This window comes from Oncorhynchus clarkii, chromosome 6 (genome assembly GCF_045791955.1).
Source record: "Oncorhynchus clarkii lewisi isolate Uvic-CL-2024 chromosome 6, UVic_Ocla_1.0, whole genome shotgun sequence".
Classification (NCBI taxonomy): Eukaryota; Metazoa; Chordata; class Actinopteri; order Salmoniformes; family Salmonidae; genus Oncorhynchus; species Oncorhynchus clarkii.
In genome coordinates, this window is record NC_092152.1 from 10890242 (window position 1) to 10906288 (window position 16047).

A 16047-nucleotide genomic window follows, 5' to 3' on the forward strand; every position below is an offset into this window, starting at 1 on the left:
AAACATACAGTCAATAATACAGTATAAACAAGTCTATATACGATGTGAGCAAATGAGGTGAGATAAGGGAGGCAAAGGCAAAAAAAGGCCATGGTGGCAAAGTAAATACACTATAGCAAGTAAAACACTGGAATGGTAGATTTGCAGTGGAAGAATGTCCAAAGTAGAGATAGAAATAATGGGGTGCAAAGGAGCAAAATAAATAAATAAAATAAATACAGTAGGGAAAGAGGTAGTTGTTTGGGCTAAATTATAGGTGGGCTATGTACAGGTGCAGTAATCTGTGAGCTGCTCTGACAGTTGGTGCTTAAAGCTAGTGAGGGAGATAAGTGTTTCCAGTTTCAGAGATTTTTGTAGTTTGTTCCAGTCATTGGCAGCAGAGAACTGGAAGGAGAGGCGGCCAAAGAAATAATTGGTTTTGGGGGTGACTAGAGAGATATATCTGCTGGAGCGTGTGCTACAGGTGGGAGAAGCTATGGTGACCATATAAAGAGTTATAGACCATCTACATATCAACATGAGGCCAAATGTTTTGTGTATGTGGTTTACAATGTTCTTTATTTAGGGTGGAATTCCATAATATACTGTCAGAAACAGGCCATTCAATATGAACTGAAATACTTTACATGTTTTGCTCTTATTTGCGTCACTCAGATTGTACATCAGGATCAGAGACGATCTTTATCAGATGTTTGCCGTTTCCAGTCATATAAACATGTTTTTTTCATATTTCAAAAGTTTGCACTTTTTGTGTCTGAGTCTGATTGTGGGTAGAAATAATACGGTGAAATAGTTGTTCTGCAATCTTAGCAGCATACGTACACCTATATATAGTACACTACTACTGGTGTGTCAACGTGAACAAAAGGCTTCATATGTTACATATAGTATGTGTCCCTTCACTTTGTTTCAAAAGCTGAATGTGGCCCTTGAGCCAAAAAAAGTTAGCCCACCCCTGCCCTAGACGTTGATCTTGGCTCAGTACACCCCTTGCACAGCTGTAGAGTGAAATAGGCCCTAGATGCTGATATTGGGTCAGTTTGAAAATAGATAAATAAAACATATTTAAAAAAATTGCTCAGTAAACTTGGGGGGGGGGGGCAAATAAATCCACCCGCAGGGAAAATTCTGCCCGCAGTCCGCCAGATGGGGAACCCTGCACTAGGGGTTATTGTGGTTCCACTGACAGACAAACCTATCTGACAACATGGTGTGCATGTGTCTGTTATATACAACTCTAGTTCCCAAAAGCATGGGCGGCGCCATTAAGTACTTTGACCATTTTGAAGTAGTCAACTGGGTGGGACTTCATATGGGTTAAGGAAGGATCACATAATTCCATCCAGGTCCTCAGGAGGGATAAGTCAATGATTTATACTTGTTCGCAAACATTCCATAACGGCAGGTGGCAGTAAATCGCCAACCTTGTCTTTATACCTGTTCAAACAACACACTCCAGGTGGACGACTTCAAAATGGAGATGGCCTCATTGGCACTATCCGAACATTCACAGACGCCATAATCGGACAGACAAAGATGAGTCGTCTATCCAAGTCTATGGGTGTGTACATTTGAATTCGGAAGTTTACATACACTTAGGTTGGAGTCATTAAAACTTGTTTTTCAACCACTCCACACATTTCCTGTTAACAAACTATAGTTTTGGCAAGTCGGTTAGGACATCTACTTTGTGCATGACAAGTAATTTTTCCAACAATTGATTACAGACAGATTTCACTTATAATTCACTGTATCACAATTCCAGTGGGTCAGAAGTTTACATACACTAAGTTGACTGTGCCTTTAAACAGCTTGGAAAATTCCAGAAAATTGTGTCATGGCTTTAGAAGCTTCTGATAGGCTATTTGACATCATTTGAGTCAATTGGAGGTGTACCTGTAGATGTATTTCAAGGCCTACCTTCAAACTCACTGCCTCTTTGCTTGACATCATGGGAAAATCAGAAGACATCAACCAACAAAACATAATTTTAGACCTCCACAAGTCTGGTTCATCCTTGGGAGCAATTTCCAAATGCCTGAAGGTACCATGTTCATCTGTACAAACATTAGTACGCAAGTATAAACACCATGGGACCACGCAGCCGTCATTGCGCTCAGGAAGGAGACGCGTTCTGTGTCCTAGAGATGAACGTACTCTGGTGCGAAAAGTGCAAATAAATCCCAGAACAACAGCAAAGGACCTTGAAGATGCTGGAGGAAACAGGTACAAAAGTATCTATATCCACAGTAAAACGAGTCCTGAATCGACATAACCTGAAAGGCCGCTCAGCAAGGAAGAAGCCACTGCTCCAAAACTGGCATAAAAAAAGCCAGACTACGGTTTGCAACTGCACATGGGGACAAAGATTGTACTTTTTGAAGAAATGTCCTCTGGTCTGATGAGACAAAATAGAACTGTTGTGCGCCGCTCGAACCCAGAATCTCTGGTGATGCAGTGCCTTAGACCACTTGTGATACAGCCTGGAATCAAACCAGGGTCTGTAGTGACACCTCTATCACTGTGATGCAGTGCCTTAGACCACTGCGATACAGCCTGGAATCAAACCAGGGTCTGTAGTGACACCTCTATCACTGTGATGCAGTGCCTTAGACCACTGTGATGCAGTGCCTTAGACCACTGTGATGCAGTGCCTTAGACCACTGTGATGCAGTGCCTTAGACCACTGTGATGCAGTGCCTTAGACCACTGTGATGCAGTGCCTTAGACCACTGCGCCACCCGGGAGGCACTAAAAATAGAACTGTTTGGCCATAATGTCTGTATGTGTAAACATTTATACGCAGGGCCCCACTGTAAAAGAGACCTTGGTCTCAGTCGGTGTTCCTTGTTGAAATAAAGGTATAATAATAAAATTACCATTGTTATGTTTGGAGGAAAAAGGGGGAGGCTTGCAAGCCAAAGAACATCATCCCAACCGTGAAGCACGGGGTGGCAGCATCACGTTGTGGAGGTGCTTTACTGCAGGAGGGACTGGTGCACTTCACAAAATAGATAGCATCGTGAGGTAGGAAAATTACGTGGATATATTGGAGCAACATCGCAAGACATCATCAGTCAGGAAGTTAAAGCTTGGTCAAAAATGGGTCTTTCAAATGGACAATGACCCCAAGCATACTTCCAAAGTTGTGGAAAATGGCTTAAGGGCAACAAAGTAAAGGTATTGGAGTGGCCATCACAAAGTCCTGACCTCAATCATATAGAACATTTGTGGGCAGAACTGAAAAAGCGTGTGCGAGCAAGAAGGCCCACAAACCTGACTCGGTTACACCAGCTCTGTCAGGAGGAATGGGCCAAAATTCACCCAACTTATTGTGGGAAGCTTGTGGAAGGCTACCTGAAATGTTTGACCCAAGTAAAACAATTTAAAGGCAATGCTACCAAATACAAATTGAGTGTATGTAGACTTCTGACCCACTGGGAATGTGATGAAAGAAATAAAAGCTTAAATAAATCCCTCTGCTATTATTCTGACATTTCACATTCTTAAAATAAAAGTGGTGATCCTAACTGACCTAAGACAGGGAATTTATTACTAGGATTAAATGTCAGGAATTGTGAAAAACTGAGTTTAAATGTATTTGGCTGAGGTGTATGTAAACCTCCGACTTCAACTGTATGTACGCATGTGTCAAATCAAATTTTACATGTCACATACATGCGTTTAGCAGATGTTATTGCGGGTGTAGCGAAATGCTTGTGTTTCTAGCTCCAACAGTGCAGTGATATCTAACAAGCATGTGTGTTGAACGACTCACGTAGACACGATGATATGGAAGTCCACCCGATTATTCAGAATGTCATGTCGCAGATACTGCCGGTCCTCCATAGAGCCTGAAAACACATCAGGGTTTATGCCATAGAAATATAATTACCATCCAATATGGCCTCATTGATTACAACGGGGATGCCCTCTCTAGTAATAATATTCCAATGGTTTACACATCAGCTTAGACTCAAAGCTAACAACTCAAAGCTAACAACCGATCACTTTATCCTGGACCTGAACAGATAAAAGCTAAGGAAGAGATGGGACCGCAACCAAAATAAGTTAGATGTTATTGTGCCAGTCATGTTAAAAAAAAAAATATATATATTTTTTAATTGACAATTAAAATCAACCAATCAAAATGCCTCACCGTAATAGACTAGCACCTTGAGACTGGGGCACCACAGCTTTAGCTCCCGAACCCAGTTATCTGGAGCCAAGGGAACACATTTCAAACCACTTTAATACAATTGACTCAGACAAAACCTGATATTTATGCTACACAGATATTATTAAAAAGGCCAGTCATTTTTAAGTAAAATGATCAAACAATACTCCCTTGTTTGTGTCATGTTTTCTGTAAGTGGTTATAAACACACTTAATTGGTTATAAAGTGAGTGGATTGACATGAGCAGAGCCCTTACCCAGGGTGGAGGAGGGCACAGTGATGAGGTGGGGGCCTTTGATGCCATCCTGGTACAGCCTGGCCAGGAAGGCTATGGCCTGGATGGTCTTCCCCAAACCCTGTCGAGTAGATGACCAAGAGAGTAAAAAGAGAGATGGAGAGAGAGTGAGAAAGAGAGCAAGCAAGAGAGAAAATAGAGATCAATATCTGCTCTTCAAAACAAGTATGAGTTAAATAACAGCATCACGGAGTCCCATGTCTCTTGTCAGGACTTGAATCACCTCCTGGAAACCTAACAGTATTTCAACCAGACGAGACAGCCTTTCCTTCAGAATGTTAAAAATAACAGATCTGTCCCACACATTCCTTTAGTTCTCTCTGTGTATTCACCTGCCGTTGCTCCACCCACACCATTAGTCAAACACTCACTTACCTAGAGCCTTTGTAAAAAACTGTTGGTAGCTAAATCCATCGAGAAGGGCCACGTAAAAACGATTGGCTGGTATGCCCTCATCCGTCTGAGCGGTCGGCTGTGAATGCCCTCACCCGCTGTATACTTCTAACTGATTGGTTTGGTTCTGCCCTCTATAGTACTGTCTGGGTAAAACGTCACTATACTCTTGACAGTCACCATTACACACACACACACACGTTTCCATTTGAGGATGTTTATATGGTTCTGGTAATCCAAATGACTTGGAATGTTATCGTTGTGGTTGTAGAAGACAAAGATACGAACACATGTAAACAGTACTGGTTAAGGGTTGTATCTATGCAATATATGTACATTAAGGGCACAAATGGCATCAATATAGACAAACATTCACCTCTTGGAGAGAAAGAGAGAAACAAATGACTTGGATTGAAAAAGGGGTCAAGATTTACGGCCCCATCTCGCTCCAGCCTTGAGACCTTTGAGACCAGATGTGTCCTGGTGCCACAGAGTCGTAAATTACTCTGGGCATGAGCAATCTCCAAGAACTGTCTGGGATGACGCTAGAAGCTCGCTCATGGCAGCACAATAAAACAGCCTAATAAAAGGCCAGTTTGGAAAACGAGTTTATCAATACGACAATTAAACCACTTCTGCACAAGCACAACCAATGCAATAACACTTCCGGCAGTACGCAATAATACTACATAGGAAAAACAATCCATCAAGTAGTATTGGCAACTCTAACATTAATGAATAGTAACAGCCATACAGTAGAACACATATGGCTGAAACGTATCAACGTAACATGAAGTAATTAGTGGTAATTAATGAATAGTAACAGCCATACAGTAGAACACATATGGCTGAAACGTATCAACGTAACATGAAGTAATTAGTGGTAATTAATGAATAGTAACAGCCATACAGTAGAACACATATGGCTGAAACGTATCAACGTAACATGAAGTAATTAGTGGTAATTAATGAATAGTAACAGCCATACAGTAGAACACATATGGCTGAAACGTATCAACGTAACATGAAGTAATTAGTGGTAATTAATGAATAGTAACAGCCATACAGTAGAACACATATGGCTGAAACGTATCAACGTAACATGAAGTAATTAGTGGTAATTAATGAATAGTAACAGCCATACAGTAGAACACATATGGCTGAAACGTATCAACGTAACATGAAGTAATTAGTGGTAATTAATGAATAGTAACAGCCATACAGTAGAACACATATGGCTGAAACGTATCAACGTAACATGAAGTAATTAGTGGTAATTAATGAATAGTAACAGCCATACAGTAGAACACATATGGCTGAAACGTATCAACGTAACATGAAGTAATTAGTGGTAATTAATGAATAGTAACAGCCATACAGTAGAACACATATGGCTGAAACGTATTAACGTAACATGAAGTAATTAGTGGTAATGATCTATTATTACCCAGCATGTGAAAACCCAGATAAACACCTCTTGCAACTTCCATTCTGATGCTCGGCACAACATTGACATTCCTGTTAATGTTGACAGTAAAAACATGCGTCTTCTCCCGTCGGATGATCATAACGCTCTGTCCAGATGCGCATTTTCAAGCGCTCTGATTGGTTAGGAATGAAAGTGCTATGATGAGAGAGGGATAACGAAGGTAGGCTGATCAGCCAAACTGACGGGACTGCGAGTGGAAGTTAGGTCGACAGGAAAGGAGGAAGACGGCCTTTACAGGGCATTTTATACTTGCCATTATCTGTTTTTGGTTGGTAACAGTTCTACAACACAGGGAGGGGTAATCCACATAATTAAGGAACACCATAGTATGTGGCAAAGTCCCAAATGGCACCCTATTCCCTATGGGCCCTGGCCAATAGTACACTAGAGAGATAATAGGGTGGCATTTGGGAAACAGCATGTATCTGTATTGGGTAGTCAGCTCACCATCTCATCAGCCAGGATTCCACTCAGCTTGTGTTGGTGCAGCAGGAGAAGCCACTTCAGCCCAATCAACTGGTAGGGTTTCAATTTTAACCTGCATGGCAACCAATCACGATGTAAGACATTTAGAGACAAACCAATCACAATACAATATATTTAGATGCAAAAATCAGACATTCCAGTATCTGACAGACATGTAGCATAACATTTATGATGCGATACATATTTGTTTAATGGGGTCAAAAGGGTTTATTCATTTATTATTTCCAGACAATAAGTCATAGCCCATGTGGGGACAACTGTTTTCAGAATACATCCATTATGCCATGGTAAATGGATGAATGAATTACCATGGCATTCACTTAGCATTTGGGATTTTTATGTTTGTTACCAGTGAGGATTTGTTCTCTTAATAAAGGGTCTATTGGTCGGTCCTTCCAATACCTTTTAATTCCCCAGCTGGAATATAAAATGACTACAGCAGATTAGATGTAATCTATGTTCAGTAGGCAAACGTTGAACGTTTCAGATAGAAATGCCATTACTCCTTGTCAGAGACGCATATTTGTTCTACACAACATATTTCTATGTGAACGGCTCCAAAACGAATGGCGCCTCTGGACATTTCACTTACTTTCTGTTGAGGATGGAGGGCTGGGTCATGGAGCCCATGCCGTTGTCGATGACCTGGCTGACTCCCTTCACCATCTTGCCCGAGATGTTCTGGCACTTGGACATGAGACCTTGGACCACGGCTCTCTCCCTCAGCACCACCCTGCAGCCCAGCAGCAGCTCCACAGACAGGCCTTTCTCCTTGTGGAACAGCTCCTTCTGAGAAACGGACACACACATTAAAAACATGTGTCACCAACCGGTCATAATGCCTCATCTTTTTCATCTGACATGATATCAGTTATGCAATTGTACGGTTGCACAACGAAGCCCAAGACGTGAATTAAAGATGAGGCTATGTCATGGTCGTTGAGGACTACCATACAGTGGGCCAGCTGAATTCACACCACATTCACATAATATCTTTCAGCTGGTGGTTCATGGTGGTGGGGGAGCCAGTTCAGGTTTAAAGTACCTTGTGGCTCTTTAATTCACACCTGCATATCCAATGGTCCTGCTTAGGGCTGTGTGGGAGTGACAACCCTGCATATCCAATGGTCCTGCTTAGGGCTGTGTGGGAGTGACAACCCTGCATATCCAATGGTCCTGCTTAGGGCTGTGTGGGAGTGACAACCCTGCATATCCAATGGTCCTGCTTAGGGCTGTGTGGGAGTGACAACCCTGCATATCCAATGGTCCTGCTTAGGGCTGTGTGGGAGTGACAACCCTGCATATCCAATGGTCCTGCTTAGGGCTGTGTGGGAGTGACAACCCTGCATATCCAATGGTCCTGCTTAGCGCTGTGTGGGAGTGACAACCCTGCATATCCAATGACCCTTCCTGTTTAGCGCTGTGTGGGAGTGACAACCCTGCATATCCAATGGTCCTGCTTGGAGCTGTGTGGGAGTGACAACCCTGCATATCCAATGACCCTTCCTGTTTAGCGCTGTGTGGGAGTGACAACCCTGCATATCTAATGACCCTTCCTGTTTAGAAGCGCAAGCCGAAACAGGAAGTACCCGTGATTTGCTCCGTTGAGAAATGGCCACCAAAATCAGTTGGTATGCTTCTGGACTGCTTTGCTAGCGCTGATTGGGCTGTTTTGAGGCTCCGCCGATAACGTCGATGAGCAAACCACCACTGGCTTCATTAGAACATACAGCGGCGTTGTGCCCATGGCGAGGGTTCGAATCTTCCCCAATCAAAAGCCTTGGATTAACACAGAGGTTGGCGCTAAACTACCACACACAGGGCTACCACACACAGGGCTACCACACACAACCCTGAGGCTATGGCTGAGGACAGGAACAAGTACAAGAAGTCCCACAATGACCTCCAGTCATCAAAGGAGAAAAGGGACAATATAGGAATAAGGTGGAGTCATACTACACAGGGTCCGACGCCCACGGCATGTGGTAGGGGCTACAGTCCATTAAAGATTACAACAGAAGAACTAACCTTGATCTGTCCAACGATGCCTCTCTACCAGACAAACTCAATGCATTTGATGCTCGCATTGAAAACAAAAACAGCTTGGGCTCCGTGTGCGAGTGGCAGGGGCTTGGGCTCCGTGTGCGAGTGGCAGGGGCTTGGGCTTCGTGTGCGAGTGGCAGGGGCTTGGGCTCCGTGCGCGAGTGGCAGGGGCTTGGGCTCCGTGCGCGAGTGGCAGGGGCTTGGGCTCCGTGCGCGAGTGGCAGGGGCTTGTTTTTTTGTTTGTTTTTGTGATAGAGCTTTGGAACACCCCCCCATATGGAAAATACAAAGGAGATCTTTAGTTTACAGCAGTGTTTCCCTGTTGTCGCTCACTTTGTGACTAACAGGCACCTGTCCTATGAATAAATCGCAAGATGCATATCGTTCATTCTAGGGGGAGAGGGCTCAGGTGACTTTTTCAAATTGTAAAAAAGTGGAAAAAGTACCCAGCTGAAAGTGTGTGTAACCGGCTGTATAGCGGATGCTAGTGGAAAACACTGCTAGCTTATATTTCTCTGCTGCCAACATGAGTGACATTGGCAGCAGCCAATGAGCTGGGGTTTCCATCATTCCACAACTACTCACATGGTTTGTCATAGTAGGCCATTGGCTAAGAGAGAGAGAGTAGAAGCCTAGAAGCCTAACATGGCTAACGAGGCCAGGCCACGAGTCGTAGACTGAGTAGAACACACCTTCACCTAAAACCAAAATCAGTGTACATTGCAAAAAGAACAAGAGACACAAATGGAAGAAAATGGGACAGAACTGCAGGGCCTTAGTTGGAGGGAGCATTGAGGCTCAGTGACACAAGAGCATGCAGATAGGAGGGGTGGTGGGCAATCTCTTACCAGCTTGTGCCAAAAAGCAAAAGGCCGCAGCTCCACAATCTTCTTGGCCTTCTTCAACGAACAGCCGGTGATGAGGGACAGCTCGTCCAGCGAGGCCTCCTGGAAGAAGAGCAGAATCTGGCCTTGTAGCGTGGATGTGCCCTCGTCTTCCGCCCCAGAGTCCAGCTCCTCATCCTCGCCCTCAAACTCGCTGCTGGTCGCCTCCTCGTCCTCCGAGCTGCTGGCCCTCTCGTCAGAGGTGTGAGCCTTCCTCTTCCTCTCCACTGCCTCCTTTCTAGCCATGCTGGTCCCGTTGGACATCTTCAGGCTCTGCAAATTTGAAGAGGAGGTAGGTTTGGATTCAGGGGCAAATTTCTTGAACATCCATTTCAGAGGGGAAGCTTTGCTTGGCTTGACTTCCTCCATGCCGTCCTTGGACTCTCTGCTTGGCTTGGCTTCCTCCATGCTGTCCTTGGACTCTCTGCTTGGCTTGGCGTCACTCTTGCTGTTGCTTGGTTTGGTGTCGCTCTTGGCTTTGGGTTCCTTTTGCTTGACTTCAGGGGAGCTGGTGTATTCCTCTTCAGTAGAAGAAATCAGTAAAAAAGGGCACATTGATAAATATGAGTACAGTAGTAATAAACACACTAGATGGTAAGAATAGGTGAACCAGTCACATGACTGTAGCAACACTATCAGTGACGTTTCATCTGGACGAGGACAGTGTCATGATCACCTGGGTCAGAGAACATGCGAAGCACCTCCAAGGCGTCGGCTATGTTCCACTCGTGTTCCTGGAGCACAGCCCTGAGTTCCTGTAGTATGTGACAGACAGGGGTAGAAGAGATCAATTGTCACACTCCAGTCACCTTTTCACCTCTTAAATGTTTTATTTATTTTTTAATTGCCCATTTTTTTTAAGTAAATCGGAAAATTGACTCTTTCCTCTTTATTGCTTCTCTATTTGTTTCTGCAAGCGAGAGAAGAGGATGCTGCCACCAGCAGACCAACTCTATAAAAAAATATATATTCCTCGAAGTTCGCAGCGAGTCTAAGAAAGATTCTCACACCACCTGGTGTGTTGTGATCATGACTCTGCGAGGTGTGCGTGGTTGCCGTGGCAACGGCTGACCATACAATTACATCACAGGAGGTTGGTGGCACCTTAATTGGAGAGGACGAGCTAATTGTAATGGCTGAAGCAGAATAAGTGGAATGGTATGAAATACACCGGACACATTGGGGCGATTCTCAATATGAATACTACCGTGATCAACACTCATGCTCCAAGTACACTCTCAGAGGACGTTCTATTGAGTACGTTCTTGCGAGGACGAGTGTGGAGACACTGGCTCTCCCCCAACTGTAATACCTCACACTGCACCTCCCCATTCCCTGACCCTTCTTCCTGCCAGGACAATGGCAATAGAGACGAAACAAGATACACAGAAAGCAAACCGTTTTACTTCATAACTATCAGCTGGCTATATGTGAATCTTAATAATGTACCTAACCAGATGGGATAACAGGCAAAAAATGATCTAAAACCAATGTTATCCAAGGTAGATGTCAATTCTTCATGGATAGCTAGATAACAGTTCTTTGTGGCTATACGACTAGCTAACAGTACTAGCTAGCTCTATTAACTTACTATGGGCTTGCTACATACTTCGTAGGCAGTTAACCATGCCAAAATGAACATAGCACAAATTAATTAACACATCAAGATAAAATATTGCAGTCAGGAAACATGAGGCAACATTTCATTCTGAAGTCGGAGTGAATTCTCTCTCGATTCAGCTCAAACAATGGCTGCCATTCATTGAGATTATTATTATATATTTTTTTAAATGTTACATGTTTGAGTCATTTCTTGGCATACTTTCCATTGAAGTTTGCATTGACACATGCTTCAAAATATGTACAAACTGAGTACACAATTGAGTAGTGCCCTCCGTGCCCCGTTTCGCATACTTTGATTTGGACTCACACGCCGACCCTCCCGTGCTCGGAGCACGGTAGTATGCATTTTGAGAACCACCCATGGTTTCCATGCGTTTGATGCCACTCCAGTCGCTCCGTTCAGGCCATTATTATGAGCTGTCCTCCCCTCAGAAGCCTCTTGTGATACATCTAGAACTGATACGTACAGAAGGTGATTTGTAGGATTTCTGTGTGGCTGACACTCTCACTCACTTCCTTATCCTGGTCAGGGAATTTCCTCTGCAGTTTCCTAACCATGGTCTCCTGTCTTTCCCAGTTGGGCTCTGCGCCCTTCTCTTCAGAGTCTTCAGCCTGGTGAATCAGACAGCGTGTATTCATTAGTGTACACCGTAGCAAAACATTTTGCACAAAAAAATAATAATAGTGAACACACGCACAGTGAAGGTTAGTACTGCTGAGGAGAAGCAGCAACAGCACAATGCATGCCTGGTGTGAAGGTCAACCCCCGGCCTCACCAGAGACGGTCTGAAGCCCCTCCGCCTCACCAGAGACTAGAGGTCGACCGATTATGATTTTTCAGCGCCGATACCGATACCAATTATTGGAGGACCAAAAAAAGCCGATACCGATTAATCGGCCGATTTAAAAAAATATATGTATTTGTAATAATGACAATTACAACAATACTGAATGAATTATTTTAACTTAATATAATACATCAATAAAATCAATTTAGCCTCAAATAAATAATGAAACATGTTCAATTTGGTTTAAATAATGCAAAAACAAAGTGTTGGAGAAGAAAGTAAAAGTGCAATATGTGCCATGTGAGAAAGCTAACGTTTAAGTTCCTTGCTCAGAACATGAGAACATATGAAAGCTGGTAGTTCCTTTTAACATGAGTCTTCAATATTCCCAGGTAAGAAGTTTTAGGTTGTAGTTATTATAGGAATATTTCTCTCTATACCATTTGTATTTCATTAACCTTTGACTATTGGATGTTCTTATAGGCACTTTAGTATTGCCAGTGTAACAGTATAGCTTCCGTCCCTCTCCTCGCTCTTACCTGGGCTCGAACCAGGAACACATCAACAACAGCCACCCTCAAAGCAGCGTTACCCATGCAGAGGAAGGGAAACAACCACTCCAAGTCTCAGAGCGAGTGACGTTTGAAACGTATTAGCGCGCACCCCGCTAACTAGCTAGCCATTTCACATCGGTTACACCAGTCTAATCTCGGGAGTGGATAGGCTTGAAGTCATAAACAGTTGCTGGCAAACACACGAAAGTACTGTTTGAATTAATGCTTACGAGCCTGCTGGTGCCTACCATCGCTCAGTCAGACTGCTCTATCAAATCATAGACTTAGTTATAACATGATAACACAAAGAAATACGAGCCTTAGGTCAGTAATATGGCCTAATCCGGAAACTATCATCTCGAAAACAAAACGTTTATTCTTTCAGTGAAATATGGAACCGTTCGGTATTTATCTAACGGGTGGCATCCATAAGTATAAATATTCCTGTTACATTGCACAACCTTAAATGTTATGTCATAATTACGTAAAATTCTGGCAAATTAAGCAGCCCAAACTGTTGCATATACACTGACTATGCGTGTAATGAACGCAAGAGAAGTGACACAATTTCCCCTGGTTAATATTACCTGCTAACCTGGATTTCTTTTAGCTAAATATGCAGGTTTAAAAATGTATACTTCTGTGTATTGATTTTAAGAAAGGCATTGATGTTTATGGTTAGGTACACATTGGAGCAACAATACGCACCGCATCAATTATATGCAATGCAGGACACGCTAGATAAACTAGTAATATCATCAACCATGTGTAGTTAACTAGTGATTATGATTGATTGTTTTTTATAAGATAAGCTTAATGTTAGCTAGCAACTTAACTTGGCTTACTGCATTCGCGTAACAGGCAATCTCCTCGTGGAGTGCTATGTAAACAGGTGGTTCGAGCGTTGGACTAGTTAACTAAGGTTGCAAGATTGAATCCCCCGAGCTGACAAGGTAAAAATCTGTTGTTCTGACCCTGAACGAGGCAGTTAACCCACCATTCCTAGGCCGTCATTGAAAATAAGAATGTGTTAACTGACTTGCCTAGTTAAATAAAGATGAAATAAAGGTCTAGTAAAATGTCCAACCAAATTGGTGTCCAAAAACACAGATTTCCTATTGTTATGAAAACTCGAAATCGGCCATTCCAATTAAACGGCCGACCTCTACCAGAGACGGTCTAGCCCCCCCCCATTCGGCAGAGACGTCCCCTCCTCATCAGAGACCACCCCCTCACCAGAGACGGTCTAGCCCACCCCTGGCGGCCTCACCCGGGACGGTCTACCCTCTTCATCTTGCCAGAGATGTTCTACCCTACCCCCCCAGAGACAGTCTAAAGCCCCCCCCCCCTCCAGAGTCGGTCTACCCCCAAGACGGTCTACCCCACCCCCGGCAGCCCCACCAGAGACGTTCTACCCCACCCCCCGTCTTACCAGAGACGTTCTCCTCCTCTTGCTGGGCTGCTGGACCACATCTTTGTCTCGACAACTGCTGGATCCGTCCGGTTTCCTATTCCTCTTTGAGTCTGGACAACCGATTGAGTCAATGTGTGAGGAGAAACATGCCTATATTTTTAATGTTTCAGCAATGGCAGACAAAGCCCTATAACCATCATTACAATGAGGCCCAGGCTATGTTGTCATGAGCGTAAGAAGAGATGTCATAAACATAGAAAACACTGGTCAAGCTGGCCATGTTTGGTGGTATAGTAGGGGACAGGCCGCAACCTGCCGTCTATGGTAGTAGTAAATCAAATAGATACCTTTGTCACCAAACATCATCAGGCATGAGGCTACGGCACCATCTAAAGTGCTTGTGCTTTCAATCACCTGAAAACAAAGCAAAGTTCAATATATAAGCGATGTGAATCGACACTGAGCAGCAGCTGTCTTTAAGAGACTATACAATAGTTTGTGACACAAAAGTGATTCATATGAAAGTACCTCCAACAACTCCTTCCTGTTTCTTTTAGGGAAGATTTCCTGCAGTTTGTCCAGTCTCTCTTCCAGCGCCTTGTCAACTTGGTCTTCCTTATCATATGGCTCAGTCATCTCTCTTACCTCTAGCTTCACTGGTTCCCTGAAAGAACTACAAGATTAAACTGGCATGTTAAGCAACACTTCATGGAATTAGTTATAACGTTACCTTGACCCAAGTCATGGGGGCAATATAGGCTAGGCCTAGATATTTCATCTCAACGCGGCTGTACTTACTTCACCACTTTCGTTAATTTATCCCTCCTCGAATCACTTGCCAAATCGTCATCAGGGTCACTGATGACATCTTCAAACACTACTCCTCGCCCATATTTTCCAAGGTTGGCTATAGGTGTTGTTACTCGTGCTGTATGGGCCATAGAAATATGGACAAAGACAGTTTAGCAATCACATGCAATTAAAGCGAGGGCACATATTGTAGTTATGCGATTGTTGCTAGCTACCAGTTCAACACCCAAAACACAATTTGGTTGACCAACCAACTATTTTTCTATTTAGCTAGCTAACGTTAATGTTAGCTGTCGCCCAGAGAAAACGACTGATAAAGCTAGCTAACGTTAGCTAGCGACTAAGGTATAGCTAAATGTCAACAGTATAGTGTCAGCAAATATTATGATTAGGGTTAGCTAGCTAGCTAAGCCAAATAGGTATACTGTAGGTCCTGCTCTTGCCGGTGAACGAGAGTTACATATATCAGGTTACAAGCCATTAAGCGATGTGCCAGCTAGCGGTCTAGCTAGCTACATAATGGCTGACTACTGTTAGCTTAGCAAGCAAATCATACCTGGTTTATTCTCCTTTTCTGACTCTGGACTTACGGAACCGGTGTATTTGTCCTGGTTTGACGTTTTATTATTGTCAAAACGAAACCGGTCCAAATTAAATAAACTCATTTTCAAAACGACAAGTATTAAAACGTTACACAACTAGCTAGCAAGCAAGAAGTGAGCTCTTTGTCTCCGTACAAAAGATTGCTTATTCTGGCTACGATTAACCAATGAATATGTGCCAATAACGCTACAGTAGCTAGCAAGCTAGCCACGAAACGTTCCACCTTTGAATGCGGGACTTTCAAGTTGTCAGAACTCAAACTATCCAACATACGTTCATTATTTTTAGATATATGGCTAGCTAAACGTTAACACTAACTATAAAAAAAATCTTATACTGTGAGAATCCATTTACTTTCCCGCGAACTCATTCTGCCTCGAATGACTATAAGGACGCTTTCGATTGGACAAGATTTCTCCACGGTAAGAGCAATGGACCAATAGCAAAACCACACACTAAAGCAGAGAACCGACCGGCTTTTCACATC

The 16047-nt window shown here is 43.4% G+C and overlaps 1 protein-coding gene across 2 annotated transcripts in view; it reads right to left on the reverse strand.

The window, feature by feature from the left end:
* Positions 1-15948, reverse strand: part of LOC139410613 (SWI/SNF-related matrix-associated actin-dependent regulator of chromatin subfamily A containing DEAD/H box 1A-like) — a 23496-nt gene extending 7548 nt beyond the window's left edge. Inside the window, exons 1-13 of one of the 2 annotated variants that reach the window (XM_071155922.1) lie at positions 15514-15948; positions 14946-15075; positions 14676-14811; positions 14495-14561; positions 14166-14257; positions 11905-12003; positions 10445-10523; positions 9733-10289; positions 7434-7630; positions 6803-6893; positions 4435-4534; positions 4160-4219; positions 3779-3854 (exon numbers count right to left, since the gene is read on the reverse strand). In XM_071155922.1, coding sequence (XP_071012023.1) covers positions 3779-3854; positions 4160-4219; positions 4435-4534; positions 6803-6893; positions 7434-7630; positions 9733-10289; positions 10445-10523; positions 11905-12003; positions 14166-14257; positions 14495-14561; positions 14676-14811; positions 14946-15075; positions 15514-15622 — 1793 coding nt within the window. In that variant the 5' untranslated portion in view covers positions 15623-15948. Of the gene's footprint in view, positions 1-3778; positions 3855-4159; positions 4220-4434; positions 4535-6802; positions 6894-7433; positions 7631-9732; positions 10290-10444; positions 10524-11904; positions 12004-14165; positions 14258-14494; positions 14562-14675; positions 14821-14945; positions 15076-15513 lie in introns of both variants that reach the window. The other variant, XM_071155921.1, reaches the window with a different exon arrangement.
* Between the last annotated feature and the right edge of the window lie 99 nt (positions 15949-16047).